Genomic DNA, 22,789 nt, shown 5'->3' on the forward strand with positions numbered 1-22,789 from the left:
CTTCACAGTCTTTTGGTAGTTAGCTGGCAACGATTATGTATTTGAATTTAGAAATATCGCCCTGTAGGGATATGATGGTCGGCTCTTTATCATTTGTCACCATGCCTGTCACGTTCTAACAAGTATGTAAGTGCGAAAGTGACGGACATAGTGACAAGTGATATAAATGGAACCATGATGCCACCGCTGCTAAAGGAAAAAGTATCTGCAGGCGATTCATTCGGGGGGTGGCAGCCATTACGGGGTGCCTAGTGAAATTGTAATATAGCTAAATGTATAAAAAAAATATAATATATATAAAATAAGAAATCTACCTCGAGCGTTTACATTCCCCACCTCAGATAGACCGTATCTCTTTTACAGTAATCATCGAACATGCTGCTCACTAGTGCTCAAAATGTTTCACGAGAATTCAAATTCAGAGTCAGAGCTAATAAGCACAACTACTCAGCGTACGGTATTAGAAGCGATAGATGTCGCGCCCGAAATCTATTCGCGCCCCCGCGTCGACGGATGGCCAAAGCCCAAGCATCTCTCAGCTTCTTCGGGCCCAAAATATATAATAAAATTCCTATTGATATTAGAAATGTAAACAGTGATACAATTTTAAAAAATAAATTAAAGGATTTACTTATTAAATTAGCCTGTTACGATATAAACGAACTCGAAATAATTTTAGGGATTATTTGGGATAATTTGTAGTAGTTAATGGTGAACATGTTGTATGCATCCTTTTTTGTAATTTTATATATTATATATTTTGTCATTTTGTTATTAATTTTAAATCAATTTATAACATTATTCTACGATTATTTACTTGTACTAAATACACCTGGAATTGCAGGCGTCCATAGGCTGCGTTGACTACTTATCATCAGGCGGGCAGTATGCTTTTTTGCCACCGTCATGGTATAAAAAAAACAACGGGTTGCACTCCGGGAGTGCCGGCAGAAGTGAAAACTTGAATATTAACGTGTATTATTGATATTTTGGAATGGTTAGGGAATAATTTTGCACGAATTGCTTTAATTATCAGTATAAAAGTACTATAATTTATGTGGTAAAATACAATATTCATTTATTGCGCTATCGTATACAAACATGACAATTTATATTACATTAAACATTTAACACTTCTGAACTATTACAATTATTTAACATTAAAAAGTCTCAGAAAAATCAACTTCCATCCATAACATAGAAAAAAGACAAGCAAAGAAGCCGGGCAAGACAAGCAAAGAAAGTATCTTAATTACAACACGCTATTACTTTTTGTCTATGAGTGAATGAGACAACAATTTATTTATTTATTTAAAACTTTATTGCACAAAAGACAAACTTAATGTACAAAAGGCGAACTTAATGCCATGAGGCATTCTCTACCAGTCAACCTTAGGGCAAAGCAGAAAAGATTGTAGGCGGCGCGTTTAAAACTAAAAGAAATTGTTATTGAAAGAATTAGAGTCCTAATACACATAAATTCAATTCGCAATTACTTTCGTTTTTTTCAGGCTTGTCACATAGATTTAAAAAGCATAATAGGTTACTAGTCCGCACACGTAGTGATTATATGCTCTTTGGTCCGCACATCCTTAGTGAAGCCACTTCAGCTGCGACATAATGTCGCACTCGTTCGTACGGCCCTGGCAGTACTCAAGGTCGAGTCGGTTTAACCTCCCGGTAGTAAATTAGAAAATACAGGAAAGATGGCTGTTTGTGCGGTGAATGGGTGTCACAATTAATCACTTAATAAAAACAAAACTCCTGTGTTACATTCCATGCGTAAGTATCGAGTTTAATATGATATTTTTACGTAATTGTGAATACAAAAATCCAAACCTTCGTCAGCTGCCATTGCTTATAAATGTTGCCAGTTAAATGAATCATTTTCCTCCAAATGAGGCATGACGTTTACATTCTAAAATAAGCACGCTTACTTTAAGGTCCTTGTATTATTGAAGAAAATTATATTTTTCATTATTTTATGTCAAAGTATATTTTTTATATAATATTTCATTTTGATTTCATGTCATGTTCGTTTTAGATTTCCGACACTATAGCGCCAATACTGAACAGGGTCGACTTGTGAGGTACCTCATTGTTTGTAAATAAGTATAATATTGTATTCAAACATAGTATTTTTTGCATATTTGTAAAATAAAATAAAATAGTAAAAGCTTATTTATTTAAACCTTATTGCCAAAAAACAGGAGTGGTTCTCCCCGCGATTTAGTCGCGTTGCTATTTTTATTGAATTTGTATGCCAATAGGCACGACATAGTGATGCCAAAATATTTATGTAACATCTTGTAATCTACCTATGTTGTACAAATAAAATCTTTGAATCTGACAAGTACATGCGGTCCGCGTCCGGACCAATTTTGGTGTCTAGCAGTGGTTGCCGAGCACCGCTACGGAACAGATGTACATTTTTATATAGACAAATTTGATAGATTCTGTATTAGGTAAATGACCTATGTATTTGACACTTCCTGCAGTAATGCAGTAGACCGCAGCAGTATTGCAATCACACTCAAATTTTGAGGGTTCAATGTAATAATGGAACCCTAAAAAGCTTTTTGTTACAAAATTAAAAATCTAGACACTTCCAAATTATTGATAACCAAGTATAAAAATGTTGTTAAAATACCCCTACTCTGACGGGAATAAATAAATACTGGCAACATATTTTTGTATAGTTGTTTGCGTTCCTGAGCGTAAGACACGAGCGTCGCACGCACACGTTGATCGTGTTTCGGCTTCACTTTTGCCTGATTAGCCGCATGGCGACTATCGGTCTTTGTGTATTATGTCTGTGGCTTGTCACTAAAATGAACTGAGGAAATTGTCAAATGGATGTAATTGGATCCAGCCAAATTCAAAATCAAAATCAAATCAAAATCAAAAAGCATTTATTTCGTTAAATAGTATACAACATAACACATTCATGGTTGGGACTTCCTAGTAAGTATGTATAATACCTGTGACAGGAAGCCCCGCTCTTCTACATTTGTCTAGTACATTTGTACACGGTTAACGACAATAAAGTCTAACATTGTGCAAACGTGCAAATTAAATATATAATTGTTATTTCAGAGTAGGTGTCAATTCGTAACAACTTTACATAGTCGTATCATATTAGTTGAAATATTTGGCAGGATTTCAGCGGTCATCGTGCCGATTTTTAATAATATTGTTAATATTCCTGAAAGATTGTTAAAAAACGTGCTGAGTTTTTATTTATAATGGTTCGAAGTTCCTTGTGTAATAATGACTTGTGTGATCAAGGGCTGTAAATCACATGCGGGAAGAAATGAAAATACGCAAGAACCAGTAACCTTTCATCGGTGAGTTTCATTCAATTTTGTTGATATTCATTTATAGGACCTAACCTTAATATAAAAATCAATATTAGTAGTTTATTTAACTATCACCGTAGTCAATTCTGGATTTTTCATGTATTTTCGATATTTTCTGCGAACTATGAAAAGTTATATTTTTTAGCATAGTGATGTTGCATTTTTATCGACTTCAGAATAATGTCCTATCGATATTCATAGCTTTATTTAGTATAATACTAAAAAAGACATGAATGATCTTTGGTGAACTTTTCTTAGTTATTTACCCTCTTGGTTCTGTATCTCGTAAAATTAACTTTTTATTTTTTCAGGTTTCAAAAGGATGAGGAATTAAAAAAATCTGCGTGTAATTGGTCAGGCGAAATTGGTACTAGTATTGAAAAAGTCATAGCCAGATATGCTCAAAACTCTTTACATCGGATTCTTTTCTAGCAAATGAAAATATTAAGTGGAGGCGGCTGAAAGCTGGAGTTTTACTAACATTACATTTGACAGACACACTTTGCTAATATTTGAACAAATATTTATTATTGCATTACCTATCAAAGCATCATCATCTGTAAAAAACGCTGGGTGAATTTCCTAACAAATAATATATTCATATTTTACTTTAAGGTTAGTACTCCAGTGCCTATGGATGTTTGTGATGCAGAACACATAAAAGTTTCCAGTCATATATTATCGGAGTCATGAAGTAACATAGATGGCCCCTCAAAATTGGTAAATAATATAAAATATATCTCGCGCGACCAATGATGATCCGTATGACAGTTCATTTTTATATGGAACAGCTGCCACGTCAAATGTGTATATATTATCGCGACTAGGCTAGGAGGCCTAATGAAAAATATGAAAATATGATTATCAAAAAATGTTATTGAAATTATTGTAATAAAAAATCATATTACACAAACGTTTTCTTTTATTTCCCATTTGGTACATAAAATAAGTAGATTTTGAGTCGTGGACTCTAAATGAGATCGATGCTACATAAATTCTCATATTAGGGTCTGTGCGGAAAGATAACAATCGTGGAATATATGGGAACCAAACCAATATATTTCATGACTCTTCTCTTTCCGCACAGACTATTTGAATTTTAGAGAGAGGGGAATGATCTAAAAGGGAATCATACTTATATTATAACAATTAGATATATGACGCTGACAGTTTCATGTACAGTCAGCCAAGAAAGTCGTCCTTATTTGCATTGTGCATCTAGAGTCTAAAAGTGATAGCCCACTTTCTCAACCAGTAAGCCACTGTAAATACAAGATTGTTATCGTATATGTGGCTTATCTACTCGTACGATGCAAAATCTGTATTTAGTTACGTGCACATGTCAGAGTGGCGAGCCGTAGAGCAAGTGGACTGTTTTTACTTACTAGACACTAGTCTTCTTTCGCTTCAGTGTCCTCTTTGCTCGTGCGCTTATATCGAGCTGAGGGAGGTGTTACTCATATGCACAAAAGGACGAAAAGAAAAGAGGAAGGTATATGAATTATTCGACGTGTGCACAATTCGTATTTTCTTTTACCTGACAAAACATAAGTGCACAATTTTTCGATATAAATATCGACACAGGTACATCCCTAGTAATTAACTCAACTTGTGACACCCTACAAAAATGAGGAATAACAAACATATAAACATCTCTTTTTGACACATTATTTTTCCTTGACCGCATTGATCCATAATTTCAACGACTACGTCACGTGTCCGTCTTACGAATTTTCAATCTGTCTAATCTGTCGGTCACGTGATCTGTCGCGAGTTTAAAAAATTTCCCCGTCCCAAAAAGTTGACAGCGCCGCTAAAGGAGTTTTCACTTCAAAAAAAAACTGACATTTTGAAATTGTAATTTAATTATAGCTAAGTTTATCTTAAATTATGAATATGGTATTTTTATTTGACGTGTAAAAATCTGTATTTTTTTTTACCAATAAAAAATCTGAATCTGAATCTGAATCACTTAATGAATCCTCGCCATTTCTTCTTAGATCGAAATACTAGCTTCAGAAAATAGGTCTGTAGATAGTAATCTCAACATCTATAAATATTCAAGAATTTATAAACTCAAGAATAAGTTTCTAACAACAGAGATCTATATGCATATTAAGTAATAAATAATTAAATGACATCAATGAAACCTATTATTCTACTTAAGAAATTATTGAATGCTAAGCAGTTCCGAGTAACCGTTTAATTCGTCCTGGGAAAATGCCACATTGAACTGTTTACGCATTTCAATTGCCCGGATTTTCTCACTGACCGTTCTTCTGAAGTATTCCTATAAGTACTGGAATAAATTACTCCACCTACGTAGGCTAAGCAGCAAAAAGTTTCATAGCATCGTGCGCCTATCATTTTACTAGGCGTTTCAAGCGATGACGCACATCATACGCACGACTACCATGTTTGTACATATGCGAAAACGTCTAGGAAAGATAGATACGTAGAACGTAGAAAATAGAAAGATACCATTCTTAATTTTACCCGCCTAAAAAAGAAGAAAAGTTAATGTCTTTCGTGTGTCGTATGGAAATATTTCTGTAGTACTACAATTCTACGTAGAGTCGAGTTCATAAATATGTATTTTTTTTAACCTTATTGCAAAGGATTAAGGTGAAGAAATGTATACATATTTATGAACTTTACTGTACCTATCTACGATTTTATAATGTAGGTGCTAATACAGTGTCGTTTGATTAGACTTTCACATGTAATTGATAAAAATGTTTTAGATTAGAACATATAATATGTAACACACATACACAATATCTAACATTATTATATGTAGACATATGGCCATAATGGTGGAAAACAAGCGCCGTATGCTTGTTAATAATTAAGAAGTCATCGTGGACGCCGGCAACTCCAGGGATGTTACAAATACCAATTGTATATAGGTATAATATAATAATCCACAAAACAAACACATTAATAGATTAAATCGGATTTAAGAGGAGCTACATTGCAGCAAAGTGAGTAATTTATATTCAATATAGTCTGAGTATTACCAACAGAATAGGCAACTAAAGTTATCGACTCAATAAATTCAGTTTAACAATGCGAAAAATCGTTTTCGCACGGCGTTCAACAGCGCGAAAACTCCACAATCGCTGCACTTTTGTGCTCTCCTGGCGATTTACGGGCTACAAAGGGTTTACAAATTGGTTTACAAATCCTTTGTGCTTTGTCGGTGCTCGATGATCTGTCAAATAAAATTGTAATTATTATGTTCCCAAGCTTAAATAACCTACACCGAAATCGTTATGCTTAGGCTCTGGTTTCCGTCTATCCGTCTGCAGCCTAAATATTACAATTGTTTTTAATTATTATGGGACAATCTTACACTAATCAACCTAGCCCCACAGTAAGCTCAATAAGGTTTTATTTTGTGTTGTGGATAAATCTTGGATATACTTACTAGGTACTCCTAGCGTGTTGAATACCTACATCGTGCATAATCGATATAGGTGCGTACTTCCATGTCCCTTAGGGTTCTTTATTTTTTTATTATTTTTATAAATTTGCAAAAAAGAATACAACCGCCCGCGAGAGCAAATCGCGTTCTCAATATTGCCTAGTCTTCAACTCGCGGTTTGAAGTCAAGAGAAGATAGGTAATATTTTGTCTCGAAATAGGCACCTGTGATACAGGTTTTACTTCAAAGTCGCGATCAGCTGCCATTATCTGGCAGTGACATTTTATCACGAAACTATCTGTCGCTTCTCCCGCGCGTGAGTTGTTCTGCCAACTCACGACAAGGCGAGGCAAGTCGCGTTGATCTGTCTCTTCTCGCGCCTGTCGCAGTTAGTTATGCTACGTTTCTAGCACCGCGACTCTAACACGTTATACCGCGACTCCATATGTCAAGTGCAACTTTTAAAAATATACTAGATGTGCATAGTAATTACGTACTGACACAGTAAATTAGTAAACTGACATAAGTTGTTGAGCAAGCGAGCAAAGACGAGCTGTGCCACACTACAAAAGGATATTTCTAATAAGGCAAAGGATGTAATTAGGGTTCTAATTAACCGATCAGACTTAGGATGTAGGCCCTCACTGGCTGAGGATAAATAAATATTTTATTAGTTTCCTTTTCTTCTATCCGCTTGATTTTTACTCTTAGATAGTAGGTACAGTTTTAACAGACTATTATTGAATATCAATTTGAAATATATCTCTATTTTGGAATGCCCCAATAGGTATCGTTAGTTATTAGAGTGCTGATAAATGTTCGGTGGTTATTGCTGGTATCTACTTACCTATTTTGATATTGGCACTTTTGCAATAGGGTGGATCAAGTCTCCTAGTGACGCCAATCATTATTATTACGTATATATCATACCATCTCGCTTTTGACTGCTTTTATTTTCACGATCAGGCCTCTATTAAGAAATTGTCTCATACTCACAACACATACTCGCCAACGTTTTGCTCATAAATATTGGCCACTTGAAATGCTGACTTCATTCTTTACACACATACAAAGACAAACTAATATTAGATGTTTGTTCTCGCTGCGATAATTTCCAGTCAACAAGTTTTGAGATTTTCCTTTGCAAGTGATCACGCAGGCTCATGGCTAGCCAGAGTAGCCACCCTAGACGGATGTACGAGTATAAAGACATCCGTTTTTCCCTATAGTTGACATGCAGATAATGTATTCAGTTCAAGCATCAAATAAGGCATCAAGAGCACGATATCGATCTGAGCTCAGCTGACATAACGTTATTTCGGCGTAACTAAACAATTTATCCCCAAGATCCTTATAGATTCTGTATCTAAAGTTCCTTTGGCTTGGAACAGTACATTTCCTACTTTTCGCCATTATTGTATGTATATAAATTTGCTATGCACCAAATTAAACCACAGATTATAGAATAGTTCTTTTAAACTACGCAAAAAAGGAGCAATCAATCAACATAACCAAGTGAAGTCCCTCTACCACGGCTAGATTAGGTTCTGATTGCAGGAAAAGTTATGATGAAACCCATCAATATGGTCGTTTTAATTGCACGTTGTGTTATGTCATGTATTACTGCGAACCTCGTGCTGCATGCTTAACGACATGGATGCTCAATCAAGCATTCAAATACAAAGAGTATGAAACAGTCAAAACTAAATTAAAGACTTTTATTATTCTTAATTTGATCAAAAATTACTTAGATTAATAGTTGCATATTTGAAAATTGAGTTTTTATTGAGCATTATACTTTAACTAACCTTTAAGACACACGCCAGAACTAAATTAAATGTTATTTGAATACTTAAATTAAATAGCAATTATTTTTAAATGACAATTATTTATGAGGAAGGAACGCACGTGCGAGACATACTAAATTAAAAAATATGCAACTGACATATTTATCCTGTTTTATGTAACTTAAAAACCGTGGTAATGTCCAAGAGACGAATGAGTGCTGGAGGATTATTTTGATTGTAATAATAGGTTATGAATTGGATTTGTTATGGATATGATCTGTCAGGGTCAAAAGTGACATTTCTTCAGATCAGACTATGCCGGCTAGCTTTACATTCTCTATTTTGTGATACACGCCGAAAGGAGAAGTTAAAAGAGTGACGCCCAAGTGCCTGATTTATAAATCACAAAGTACCTATAAGTTAAACACATAAATAAAGTTTGCCGAAATAAAAGCCTGAAGACAAACTATACTATACATCACTTCGCTATGCACACTAGACACAACGCAAAATTTGTTAAGATTGTCCAACATGAGAGTTGTTTTAAGTAGTCGGGATATGTTCACTTTAACTTAAGTAACTGCTGTGAACCTTTTCCTTGTCAAGGCCAGATACGCCTTGTTCGTTTAAAACAAAGACATAGTCCCTCTCGAAGGACGTGAACGTGAAGCAATGGTAAATAATTTAATACTTTATTTTAAAACATTAGTAAAAATTGCGAAAGTAAACCAAAATACACAGGTATTGTTTAATAAATCTCAAACTTTGTAGCAATAGAATATAAGAATGTATATAGTAATACATACACCATAACCACTTATATAACTTTTAATGACTCGTGGTTCTGTCCCTACATAAAGGGTGCAAGCGTTTGGATCCATATAGACCCCTAGGTAATTACAATTCAATAAGAAATTCTATATTTTACGTATTTTATTGTCCAATCAAAACAATGAACTTAAAAAATACAAATATTATTACGCAAGGAAAATAATTCTACTTTTCACGATCTTTACTATAGTTGACAAATAGTAGTATCCGCAATTCGGACCGTATCTTACAAATAAATCTTTTACAATAAAAGTTGGCGATTGAACTGTCAATTGATGTTCGTGTATTGATGTAGGTATTTATGTTTGAGATGATGGCCTGTTGCCAATGCTCCAAATAAATTAAAAAAAAAAACATGTTCGTTAATATATTATTTTATTGATATTGCATTCGTTTTGTTTTATTGCGGTTATTAAATGTAATTAAATATGAGTGAAATAGTGGTGAAGAAAGATTACACTTTTTCAGGTTATATTTTTACCTTCCAAATATGTTCTCACTGCTGACGTAAACATTTTTGTGTACTACACGAGATCAAAGTTATTTACATCTCGTGCGCTTTTGAGTCCCTTACTTCGCTCAAGATATAAATTAGATATTATAGAATCTTTCGCTTGCACGGGATTCAAAATAAGCACTCGAAGAAATATCAAACTTTTCTCTTTTTTTGTACAAATGACTATTGTCAATAGATTGATAAGAGAGTTATAGTGTTAGTAAATTTATAATGCGAAAATTTGTACCTTAATTAATTAAATTATCTTATACCTTTAAACGACCAATTCTTGTATATAAATATATATATATTTCAGTGATCTCGGAAACGGCTATAACGATTTCGCTGAAATTTGGTATATGGGGGTTTTTGGGGGTATACAATCGATCTAGTCTTATGTTTGGGAAAACGCGTGTTTTCGAGTTTTCATGCGTTTTTCTTTCGACGCAGAATATGGTCGCTAATTTCGTGTTGCCGGCCACAGTCCATCTGGTCCAGCGGATTAAGACGCGGACGGCTAGAAACGAGTGTTACGGGTTCGAATCTCGCCCAGTGACTAACCTTTGTTTTTTTTTATATGTTCAAGTTTATTTATAATTTTTTAATTTTTATTGTTTTAGACAAGTTATTCTATCTTATACCTTTAAACGAGCAATTCTTGTATATAAATATATACATATATTTCAGTGATCTCGGAAACGGCTCTAACGATTTCGCTGAAATTTGGTATATGGGGGTTTTTGGGGGTATACAATCGATCTAGATTAGTCTTATGTTTGGGAAAACGCGTGTTTTCGAGTTTTCATGCGTTTTTCTTTCGACGCAGAATATGGTCGCTAATTTCGTGTTGCCGGCCACTGTCCATCTGGTCCAGCGGATTAAGACGCGGACGGCTAGAAACGAGTGTTACGGGTTCGAATCTCGCCCAGTGACTAACCTTTGTTTTTTTTTTTTATATGTTCAAGTTTATTTATTTTTTTTAATTTTTATTGTTTTAGACAAGTTATTTTAGTGAAAAAATTTAGTTAAGATTATCACCTATACACCACCATATTACAATAAATCCCAGGTACTATGTATTATATAACATACGTACATACATAAAGCATGAGTTATTAACGCACTCCTACAAATGCTTTACCTTAAAAATCTAAGGCTAAGCCTAAGCTAGGCTAGGATAGGGCTCGTCTCTAGCTGGGCTTGCGACACCGCAGTTTCAACAGAGCTGCACTCTAAACGCTTTGCACGACTGTTCCCACAGCCTTAGGCTGGGATTTCATTCGTATGATTTATTAGACGCGTGTATGACAGATGCAATCTGTTAAGAGACGTGTAAGGCATACATTTTAGGCGCTCCAAAATGAACGGTTTGCGAATAGCCATAAACGATGCTTGTGCATTTTTTTACTTAGAAATCATCATTACCCTTTAAATTTAAAAACTATTATATTCGTACTATAAATGTTTACGTATTTTTGAAAACGGAAGTTCGAAATGATGTGAATCTCACCGTGCCAGTATAATACTCCTGAAATTTTAAACATGTTGGTATAGGTCAAGTCAACGATGAATGTTAAAAACATGAGTATCGGTCAGTAATAACCAAAAATTCCTTCCCAGTCAGTTAATATACTAACTAATGTAATCGCGAACAAGAAACCTAGTCTTAAGTCCTTGAGGCATTTAATTACAACTCCAAAGTTTTAAACATCAGTTGCGCGCGGTTTCTCTAAGGAGCCATTCGGCGTCCGCGTCAAACGAGAAAAACACGCACCATAGCTAATAGAGAATACAAATCAAATTTCGAACGTTCGCGTTCTAACTTTGAAATTTTATTTGTATTTCTTTTATTGTAAGGCGTTTTTAGGGGTTTAAAATGAGGAGCGGCTGGCCAGTGTTGGTGGTATACGTGTTTGTGTGCCTTCAGTGCAGTTTGCAGTTGATACCGTTACGTGAGTACCTACAGTATATTTTGAAGTAAACTGGGAAACTTTTGTGCGCTATTTGAGTGTTTTAATAATTTCATTTCATTTTAAAATAATTGATGGTTATCTGCCCTTACCATTTATAATAAACCGCACCATTATACTAAAACGTACCACCTACTTATTAATTTAGAAATGGCATGCATGCAATCCCAAGCATGACACATTCTGATTGTTGAATAGCTGTGTGCATTTAATTTTTGTTTTGTTTCACGCCAAATTAAGGGGGTGAAAGGCACCCGTTTTTGTTCAGATATTGAGTCTCTCGAACTATAAAGTCGGAAATGGTGCTTTCACCCTAGTTAAACTCTACTTTTCATTTCTAATACGAGGAAAGTGAAATACGAATACATGTGTATTATACGACACATGGCTAAGTAAAGCGCTCCTAACAATTACGGTTAAAAAACAAATACGGTTAATTATCCTAATAATTTTGAAAGTGACATAAATAATACTTTAAATAATGTAATTAAATGGATGGACATAAATCAATTAAAAATTAATGTAAATAAAACGAAAGCAATCCAATTTAAAACGTATCAAAGTCAAAAATTAAACCTAAATATCAATTATAATGGTGCACCAATAGAATTATTAGACTCAACCACATTCTTGGGTGTAACACTAGATGAAAACTGTAATTGGAAATATCATATAGAACTAGTATGTAAGAAGATAAACAGATTTGTATTCGCACTAAATAAAATTAAGAAAATTGCGTCCTTAGAGACAGCTCTTAAAGCGTACCATGGATATGTGTCATCTGTGCTACGATATGGAATAATTATATGGGGAAACTCGGTATCGATAGACAGAGCTTTTAAGGCTCAAAAGAAATGTATACGAGCATTAGGCAACCTAAAAAGAAGACATTCATGCAAGCCAATATTTGAAAAGCTTAACATTCTTCCTTTGCCCTCTATGTATATTTCGGAAATGTGCATATTTGTCAAAAAACACCCAGAACTATTTAAAACGGTGGCTGAGAGTAATCCATCTGCCCGAAGCAATAGATTACACAAATTAATTGGATGTAAAAGCCAAACTGCTTTTTATCGTAATAATGTAATGGGAATGGCAATCACACTGTATAATAAGTTACCGTCTTGTATAGCTGGTCTTCCAATAAATCAGTTCCAAAAAGCACTCCATAAATGGCTAGGCAAAAAAAAATTTTACTCAGTATCCGAATTTCTTACATGTGAAGCCAATGAGTGTTAACTGGACATGGACAAAACAGTGTGTACAGTAAATAAATACCAGTACCTATTAGTAGTACTAGGCAATGTTATAAAAGTAAATAATAAGTATTGCGTTTGTATTGTAAATAGATAATGTATAATAATGTTATAATAGTTTAGTTTTAGGTAAATATGTAATTAAACTTTTGCATGCCTAAATTAAGGTACAAACATTATTGATACTGAATAACTTTGTAATCCATCAACTACACATAATGTTTGGCAAAATAAATGATTTACTTTACTTTACTTTACTAAAGGATCATTATTTAAGGAATCGGGAGAAATATCAGAATGGAAATTATACGACGAATCTATTTTAAGCCGATTGTTCATTACTTATCGTAAAAAATAAAAACAAATATGTGCTTTTTATCAGAAAAGGCTCCTTATGCACGTGAAGCATAAGAACCCTTCTCTCATGGAAAACCACATATACTTGAAAGTAAAACTCCCTAGGTTCGAAACATATCACTTTAAATTAAACCCGCTATCATAGATAAGCAATCAGCAAGCGGCTTTCATTATGATTGAATATGTGTACAAAACGCGAAAGTTTTATATGTTAACAATAAAGTTGATAATAAATAGGTATCTACTTACCATATTAATATAGGTAATATAAAAGAAAATTATTTTCTCTCCTTAGAATTTTGTTCTCTCCTTAGAGTATAGGCTCATTCATAGCATTTAAAATTAAATTATAGCAATGCATTTTAAACCACTACCCACCTTTAAAAAAAATTAGTAGCATGAGCGTCTACCTCTCGAGCGACTTTGTATGCTACCGTAATTAAGATTATTTTTTACTTTATAATTCTGTTCTCGTGTAAGTGACTTGTATGTCTTTTATGAGAATAAATATAAACCTAAACCTAAGTCGACGAAGTAAATAATTTGCTAAAAAAACCTTGTTACTTAAAATGTTTTACTTATACCTATATCTGCTTGCTGTTTCATCAATTTATACTCCTGCAGTCATAAATATAAAGTGTATTTTAGCAATATTTGTTTGATACTATAGGCCAGAAAAAGTAATAATTGTTTTACCTATTCTTAATTCGGGTGACGTTATGATTAAGCAAAGTTATTAAGTTAGGTAGATAATATGCGATAATCTAGTAGATCAAAACCAATATCCATACCAATTTATAAAACTGTTGGAAAATATTTGTCGTTATTATTTATATCTCAACATCTGACTAATCGGTCCATGGAATCGCCGCTCGCCGCCCTCTATCGTTTTGTCTCAGAATCTTCTGACTGGACCAATATTTACGCGGTTTTCTTTAAGTAAGCTTTATTCTCTAGGACAATAATAGGATAGTAATAATTAATTGAAATATATACCAGTTGAACTTTTAGGGTATATGCCGTGATTGAGCGAGGACTAATTTGGCTACTAAATTAATTTGCGTAAAGAGTACCTAATACGCAACGCAACTAGGACTTGTATAAGTATATGCAATAGTTTTAGGTCACCTTGGTTTCGCTCGTATACATTATAAACGCATTAAACTCTCGAGGATATAAAGCTAAGGTCACAGTGAAAACCGGAACAAATTCCGTTCAGATTGTTTGCAATCGATGCAACAACGGACTTCCTCTCACGCCGTGCGCTCATGTAGTATGCGCTTAAGATACCCTTCGTGTTGGGATTATGGAGTTCGTGTTATTATCTGTTTCTGTTACATTAGTTTTTAGAATACAAAAGATATTTTTAAAGCTACATCTAGTAAATGATAGGTTATTATGTAAGTTAGGGGTCCATCACCTTACCCTTTTCCGTATGCCAAAATGTCTCTAACCAGACCTGTGTTGCAGAGCGATAGCAAATTTTGATCATAAATTATTTGTCATAATTACGCTCCCTTTCGCTTGGTAAGTAACTTAGAAGTGTGAATTAAACTGTTGTAAGTACATGCAAATTATTCATAGAGCTACATTTGCCCGTCGGCGTAGCATATATCCAGCGTTCCAGCGCCTTGGTGCAAAATAACTTCTATACGAGTATTCGGACATCAAAGTAGCTAGTCTGACAGCGCTGCGCAGGATCGTTTCGTGAATTAGCCAGCTGTTAGGCATGCGCATACGTTTGCGACAGAAGTTAGGGCTCATTTACCTACCTACTAACGCGGCCGCGGCCACGCTTGCGTCAATTGCGTATTTATCTTGGTTACAAACGTGGGCCGTGCTTGGTGTAAATCACCAAACGCCAAATTAATGTACTTAAGCATGTACCTAAGTATAAAAAACCGCATGTTTTGCGCTAATTATCTTCTTTATTAAGAGTAATTCGTAAAATTAAAATAGTAAGATCACAGGAACTCGCTGCCGGTTTTCGACAATGGCATATGGACAGATCAATCGAAGGATTCTACGTAATATTCTTCCTTAATGTGTATTTAGTACCGAGGAAAATATGCGGAGGACAGAAGAAAGCAATGTGTGTAGTCCAAATGTCGAATATCCAGTATTAAAATAATGATTACATTATTTAATCTTAAAGTAAACGGTATTTAGGAAAGAGAAACAGAGAGAAAGTGTGAGACAGAGAGGAAAGAAATTAGAAAATCATCTAGTCAAATGCTTAAAAACAAACAGTTCTACAACAATGATTTTGTCTTAAATTCCAGCGGACTTCATCCACCCATGCTCCGAACTGTCGGACGAATGCTTCACCCAGGCCACACTGGACGCCATCCCTGGGCTGGTGAAGGGCATCCCGGAGGCCAACATCCCATCCCTGGACCCGCTGTACCTGGACAAGAACATCAGCATGAACCTGCCCGGTAACGTCAAAATGACCTTCCATAATGGCAGGCTGATCGGACTCAGCACTTGCGTGCCGCTCAAAGTTTCGTGAGTATTCGATACAAACTATTATTATTATATACACGATAGATGTGCAATCCATGTAAATAAAACTATTGTGTTTATAGAAAAATATAATGCAGATCCTCGAGAATATCTCAATCCCCAGCGGAAGTGTTATCAAGAGGAAATTGCTATGAAACCGTACTATACTGTATATATTGTGTAATTTGTCAAGTAGATAGATAGATAGATAGAATACTCTTGGCACACCTCAGTAAAAATATACAAGAAAAATAAACAATTGATTAAATTTAGAGGCAGACAACAGGCGGTCTTATCGCTAAAAAGCGATCTCTTCCAGACAACCTTATCAAACCTTGTCAAGTACATATATGGACTTACATATCCAACCATGGCATGTTCAGAGCCATCAGACAAGTGTTTTACGCAGAATATACCTATGTGATTACTCGGTTTTGTGATAAACCGATAGAGAACGATGCTCCCTTCTATTCACCTTTTTTTATTAAAACTATCCTATACCCTTTTCCGGGCCCCAAACTATCTCCACACCAAATTTCATCTTAATCGGTTCAGCGGTTTAAACATGAAGAGGTAATAGACAAACAGACAGACAGACTAACAGACAGAGTTACTTTCGCATTTATTATATTAGTAGTGATGACACTGGACTTATCCATATTAAAACTATAGGTGGAGAGAAGACTTTTTATCAATCATCATCAATATTCTACGAAGACGAAGTTGCGGGTAGTAGTTTGTTATATGTATGTAATCTATCAGGCTATTTAATTTTTGTTTTTAATCTTTTTACCTCGTTGCCATAAAGCAAAGCTTGTTTCAAGTAAAGTATTATGCTTTCAAAATGACACGCTAAATGATTTATTCTTGACCAACCGATTAACGACATTAGCATTACATGATGCATAATAACTGACACGGTAGGTCAAGAGCATCGGTCTATGCAGTCGGTAGTTTTATAGTCAATCTAGTTAATTATCATTTATTTCTTGCAAAGATAGAAGGTACAGTTATGTCGCCATTTTATGTCAAGGAATGTCAACTGGTAATTAAAATAATAGCGTCAAGATTAACAAGGTATAAGACGCAAAACCTTCTTAGAAACCCAGAAAAGTTTACGAAATTTTCAGGAGGCAAAGCACATTTTTTTTAGAAATAACTATATCCATAACTAAGCTTAGGTATAATTACCTGTCTCAAAATAGAACCATTACCCATGAATATTCACATCTTCAAACCCATTACCTACACTTCACTTGCTAAAAAGCCGCTGACATTGATCATGCAATATTTACATGGACAATATTTGCTGTATTGCCTCATAAAAGAGTATACAGTATTTACATAGAGTTTTTTTATGTATTATGTACCTTGACTCTTTGGTACGAGTCATTTTGACCTTGATCGCTGTTGACCTAGGGCACAAAAATGTATGATGATGAAATGAAAGTCAACCAATTATAATTATAGTAGAATAGGTGACAGTATTTTTATACATCCCGTCGAAAGAAGAGTCGTATTATCCATTATCCATTGCTGATTACTATAATAAGGTTCTTACTTTTTACCGATTAACGTGAAAATACATAGGAAAATATCCAAAACACTCTCGATAGGTAGTATAAAATTTCCTGATGTGCCTAGCCTCGATGTTGGTGCAATTATCGCTACATAATATATATGTATAATTATTTTATATCATATCATAAAGCGAAAGTAACTCTGTCTGTCTGTTACCTATTACGCTTAAACCGCTGAACCGATTTAGATATAATAGAAATTTGTTATATATAATTTCAGACCCGGGAAGGACGTGGATGATGGTTTTATGCTTTTTATCTTCCTCATTCCACGTAGACGAAGTGGCGGGCCAAGGCTAGTGTTTAAGAATAAGTTGAATGTTTGTCGAGAAACCCGTGTGTCCGTCAAACAATTGTGACATCATTTCCAGAGGATTTCCCACTGCATCGTAGTTAATAAGTAACAAAGTAACGTGTGTTCACGCATCTTGTACCTAGTTAATTACCTCGGAAAAACTCTATGCATTATTCATTGTAGAAGAGGCTATCGTCGGTATGTCGAAACGCATTACCTGCCTAATAATTATAATGACTTGGCCTTTTCTTATTTCGGTAGCCAAACTCAGTCTTTGAAATCTGATAGTCTGTGTTCCTATTTTATAGAGTTGATAAATCGTTGGAAATGCGCCTTTTCGTACATTGAAATACCTGAGCCAGTCAGGTGTGTTAAGTGAACAAACGGTAGGTCATGTGTCAATCCTTACCCGTGTCATAGAAAAAAATCGGACAGACAGACGGACATGATGAATCTATAAGGGTTCCGTTTTTTGACATTTGGCTACGGAACCCTAATAAGGAAGCAAAGAGTGCTCACACCATATATAAGTTTTCTTACCAAAACGCTTATTATTTCTGTAGTCGACATCTATAACCAAGTATATAATTTATCAGCACTGCTACTTGACAATAGATGTCGCGACGAACAAAAAATCGAATGCTTAAAAATGTTCAGCTAATATTATAATCGAATTAACCTGATTTATCATCTAAAGCTTGGGCGAATGTAGGACGCAGTCCCTACACAACTCTTTCTGCTTGTAATATCAGTTGTACATGTTGAGCAATACACTTTTTGTCAGTCGCGACTCTCGTGACATCTAGAGTCAAGTGGCGGTACTGATAAATTCTCTAGACTTGACGCTAGATGTCGAATACGAAAATTATAAGCGTTTTGGTATGAAAACTGATGTGTGGACTGAGCACTCTATGCTCATTTGTCCTTTATTGGCAGGTCTCGCCGGGAGACCCGCAAGTTCATCTTCGACATTCGCTGCAACTTCACCATCAAGGGCCACTACAGTCTGCAGGGCAGGATCCTGCTATTCAACCTCGACACCGACGGCAACGCCAAGATCAAAATATGTAAGTTATTTATCTCCTCGATCCTTGAGACTGATGATAGTTACCTATATATATAGGTTTAAGTAACATTAGTTTCTCTACCGGTCTACAGACCGTTCTGATTTTTCTGATCTACCTACATAATGACAATATACTTCGAAAGTCTACTGTTTTTCGTTGTCATAATCGCTCGACACAAGAGGATCATTGTAACTGAGACTCGATATCTGTAACAATTACGCTTAGACTAGGTTTTGTCGAGTGATCACTTGCCAGAAACTCAATAAGAATGAGGTGACTGCCCAACTGAATCCTTTTTTTGAGATTGAGAAAAAAAGCAGAATTTTCTCATGTCAAAAATAAACAAATAAGTATGTTGTTAGGTTAACTACTTAGGGTACTGCGAACTCAGCTGTAAAGAAAAGCTACCAGCAAAGTAGGTTAGGTTAGACTAGAACTACGACCTTAACTAAACGACGTCACCAGTAGGTTAAGTTAGGTTAGAACTGCAACCTCCGCATAAAGAAAATACTGCCAGGATAGTAGGTTAGGTTAGAACTGCGAACTCAATACAAACAATATGCTGCTACTACCTAACTAACCTAACCTACTTTAGGTTAGGTTTGGCTGCGACCTTAATAAACACAAAATGCAGCCAGAATAGTAAGTTAGATAAGGATAGAACTGCAACCCTAATAAAAATAGTTGTTGCCATTATTGCCAAAAAAGTAGGTTATGTTAGATCTCAGCAAAAAGAAAATGCTGCGAGAAAAGTAAGTTAGGCAAGGTTAGAACTGCAACCTCAATTGAGTTAGACCAAGCCAAGCTGGCAACTTTGATCGCCCAGAAACTTACTTACTGTAATGAGTAAAAGAGTACTGAGAAAAAGTTGGTTAGTTGAGATAAGAACTGTGTTCCGTTAATTTTGCATAGCTTTTTTTGTTAGTAACATTTTCGCTTAACAGAGACTATAATAATACTCTTATAAGTAACCAAAAAAATTCTGCCAATTCATTTTTAAATTACCAATTGTATGCACAAATGCGTTATGCCTAAAAACTTATTTACTTTATAAATATTCGAAGTAACAAAAATCTGCGTAAGCCAAATATGCTAAACAAGACTATGCCTTAATGCCATAACAGTGTATGCACAAGGTTAGTTATGATTTGATACAGAAAAACTAGTTTTTTTAGTTAGATTTTTCTGTTCAATATGTAACTGCCTGTATTATCATAAAATGTGTTTATAACAAGTCAATACAAACTTTTTTGTCCAATTTTCAACAAATTCAGTTCTTGATTTCATTTATTTTGAAATATTTTATAGAAAAATTACGATATGATAGATTTTTTGCCGCTACTGTGGATAATGCCATAAAGAATGATTAATAGAAAAAATATGCCAGTACAAAGGGAACCTAAACTAATCATTAATTTCTCAGATCGTCTGATACTTTTAGTAATTATTTTTTAGTTACAATAGGTATATAAACTTTTAGTACCTATGCGACCCTATCTACCTATGTGTACCTATCTTTTAGTATCTTTTATTCAGGGAACCAGCGAATCCGCCTAGAGGTTTTGGAGAAGGTTGTGATGGACAAAACTACGGGCGAGGGGCATTACAAGATCAATTCGTACAAGTACAAAGCCGACTACGGCACGGACCTCAAGCTCAACCTCACAAATTTATTCCGAGGAAGCGCTGAAATCAGTACGTATTCTTTATTATTTCATACTTATAATGATTTCTAATAAGATCGCATTTATGCGGCGAGACTACCCGCTTAATAGTGAGCAACTAAAGTATGTAGTAATAAAAAAAACTAACACAACGTGCATAATTGTATATTTCTATTGTTGTATGTATTTTGTACATACTACGTGTATTTGCACTAATATAAATAACAACAGATAATAATAAAATAGATAACAGCTACGGTATTACTTCCTGTAAGGCCTTACAATATATATTACAGCACGTTAAAAATATGACCCTTTCACTTACAGGTGCGAACATCCTGCAAGTCCTGAACCAGAACTCGCAGCTGGTGGCGCAGGAGTTCGGCGCTCCGATCCTCGAGTACGCCATCGACTACGCCATGAACGTGACGCAGCGCTTCTTCAGCGCCTACACTTACCAACAGATCTCACACGTGCCCATCACGCCTGAATTCTTCGAGAACGAAAAGAAATAAAGTAATATAAAGCCTAGAATACCTACCTTTTACACGAGCCGAGAAGTGTACAAAATATTTGGCGCAAATACCACGAGGCAGTCTGCTGCAGACAAATTAGTCGAACCGATTCGTATTCGTAAATGCTGAGCGTAAGTAAGCATTAAAAGGTTCTGTGTAATACTTTGGGGTAGTAAGAATTTAAATCTTATGATTTTGATATGCACAATTCCTTCCTTCATTCCTTCCTGATTCCTTCTACACTATTTTCGCTGATGCTTGGAGTCAATTAAGAAATCTCTGACGATTTCTTAATTGATTGATTGACTTTCTATTGGTTATTTTTTCGAACTGTCTAGAAACATGCACGCGAAAATTTTTTGATTACTAAATCGGAAAGAATTTATTTCTAAGATATACGTATATACCTTTTGTGCTTAATTCTCTTGTCTTTTAACCACTTATCAGGTGTTTCCATACCATTTAACAAACAGCGATTGCTTTTGTACATGGCATATAAAGAAATTTGCTCAATTTGTTTTACTTAAACGATGATCTTACTAGTTGCGTATGTCTAACCTAGGTTTCTACAGTGTTTGTGTGATATTTAAGTTTGCTAATATAATTTATTTTTATTTTATTTTTATACTTTGGGGTACAATGCAGTGGTTCGGAAACAACCGACTGCTTCTTTTGATACGATTGTTTATAAACTGGTGTACCTGCTTACATTTTGATTACATATTTTAGTATAGGTTACCTTTTTTATTTTAACGAATTACCCGCTTTGCCTTTCTTACTTAAGTACAGTCGCCATCAGACATATCGGAGCGGGCGAGGTCAAAAATACCTGAACACGCACTCGCAGCGCCTTGACAATAGAGGCGTGTTCAGATGTCTGTACATACCTAATAAAAATTATTGACTCATAACTACTTCAATGCACTCTAACCCCTCACTCTACCCACACACGCCTTAACACGCCTATGCTGTCAACAGTATAGGTGTGTTAAGATTAGTAGTGTATATAGTAAGCACCTTCCCCGCTCCAATATAATATAATCCAATCCAATATAATCTGATTTTGAAAAATACAAATTTTGACACTCACTCATACCAACTTATACTTTCGTGTGTACCTATATCACGGAATGATAAACAAGACCGAAACATATTTTCCATAGACTTGATGATCGGCAAGTGTTGTGTGTTGTAGATCTAATCTCCGACACGACGCCGTTAAGTTGATGGACTTTTACGCCTGGTACCCAAGCAACAATACATTAGGCAACGGCAAAACTGCAGAAGTGCAGATGCAACGGTGCGCTACTGAACGCTCAAGAGAAGAACACAGTATGTGCGTATCATACGAGATACTGTCACAGCATTTTCCCGTTCGTACACGCAAGCCGTAATCATGCTCAAATGCCGTGTCACCTGCGTTATGTAACGACTGGTTTATAGGTTAAAATACTGGAACGCTGTGTGCAAAAGTTAAGTGCGGTCGAATATGGCATCACAGAATAGTACTTATAAAGTTATCTAAGTAATTTTAATCTTGGATTTACTAAAACGAATGATATAAATGTAATTTTTTAGGTTTCTGATGGTACCTAACAACCATGCTGGAATGTCGTACAGGCTTTTTAGGGTTCCGTAGCCAAATGGCATAAAACGGAACCCTTATAGTTTCGCCATGTC

General features: G+C 35.1%; 2 protein-coding genes across 2 annotated transcripts; both read left to right on the top strand.

Annotated features, from left to right (window-relative positions):
- Nucleotides 1-2,484: 2,484 nt before the first annotated feature.
- LOC133530250 (uncharacterized) lies at nucleotides 2,485-4,641 on the top strand. Its single transcript, XM_061868132.1, has 2 exons — nucleotides 2,485-3,347; nucleotides 3,745-4,641. Exons 1-2 carry the CDS (start codon nucleotides 3,271-3,273, stop codon nucleotides 3,866-3,868), a joined length of 201 nt encoding a protein of 66 aa, XP_061724116.1. The 5' UTR covers nucleotides 2,485-3,270; the 3' UTR covers nucleotides 3,869-4,641.
- Nucleotides 4,642-11,606: 6,965 nt separating this feature from the next.
- On the top strand, nucleotides 11,607-21,842 carry LOC133534231 (uncharacterized). Its single transcript, XM_061873329.1, has 5 exons — nucleotides 11,607-11,852; nucleotides 15,766-15,991; nucleotides 18,800-18,930; nucleotides 20,467-20,625; nucleotides 20,922-21,842. The coding sequence occupies exons 1-5, from the start codon at nucleotides 11,777-11,779 to the stop codon at nucleotides 21,107-21,109; spliced, it is 780 nt and encodes a 259-aa protein (XP_061729313.1). The 5' UTR covers nucleotides 11,607-11,776; the 3' UTR covers nucleotides 21,110-21,842.
- The last annotated feature ends 947 nt before the right edge of the window (nucleotides 21,843-22,789 follow it).

This window comes from Cydia pomonella, chromosome 2 (assembly GCF_033807575.1).
Source record: "Cydia pomonella isolate Wapato2018A chromosome 2, ilCydPomo1, whole genome shotgun sequence".
NCBI lineage: Eukaryota > Metazoa > Arthropoda > Insecta > Lepidoptera > Tortricidae > Cydia > Cydia pomonella.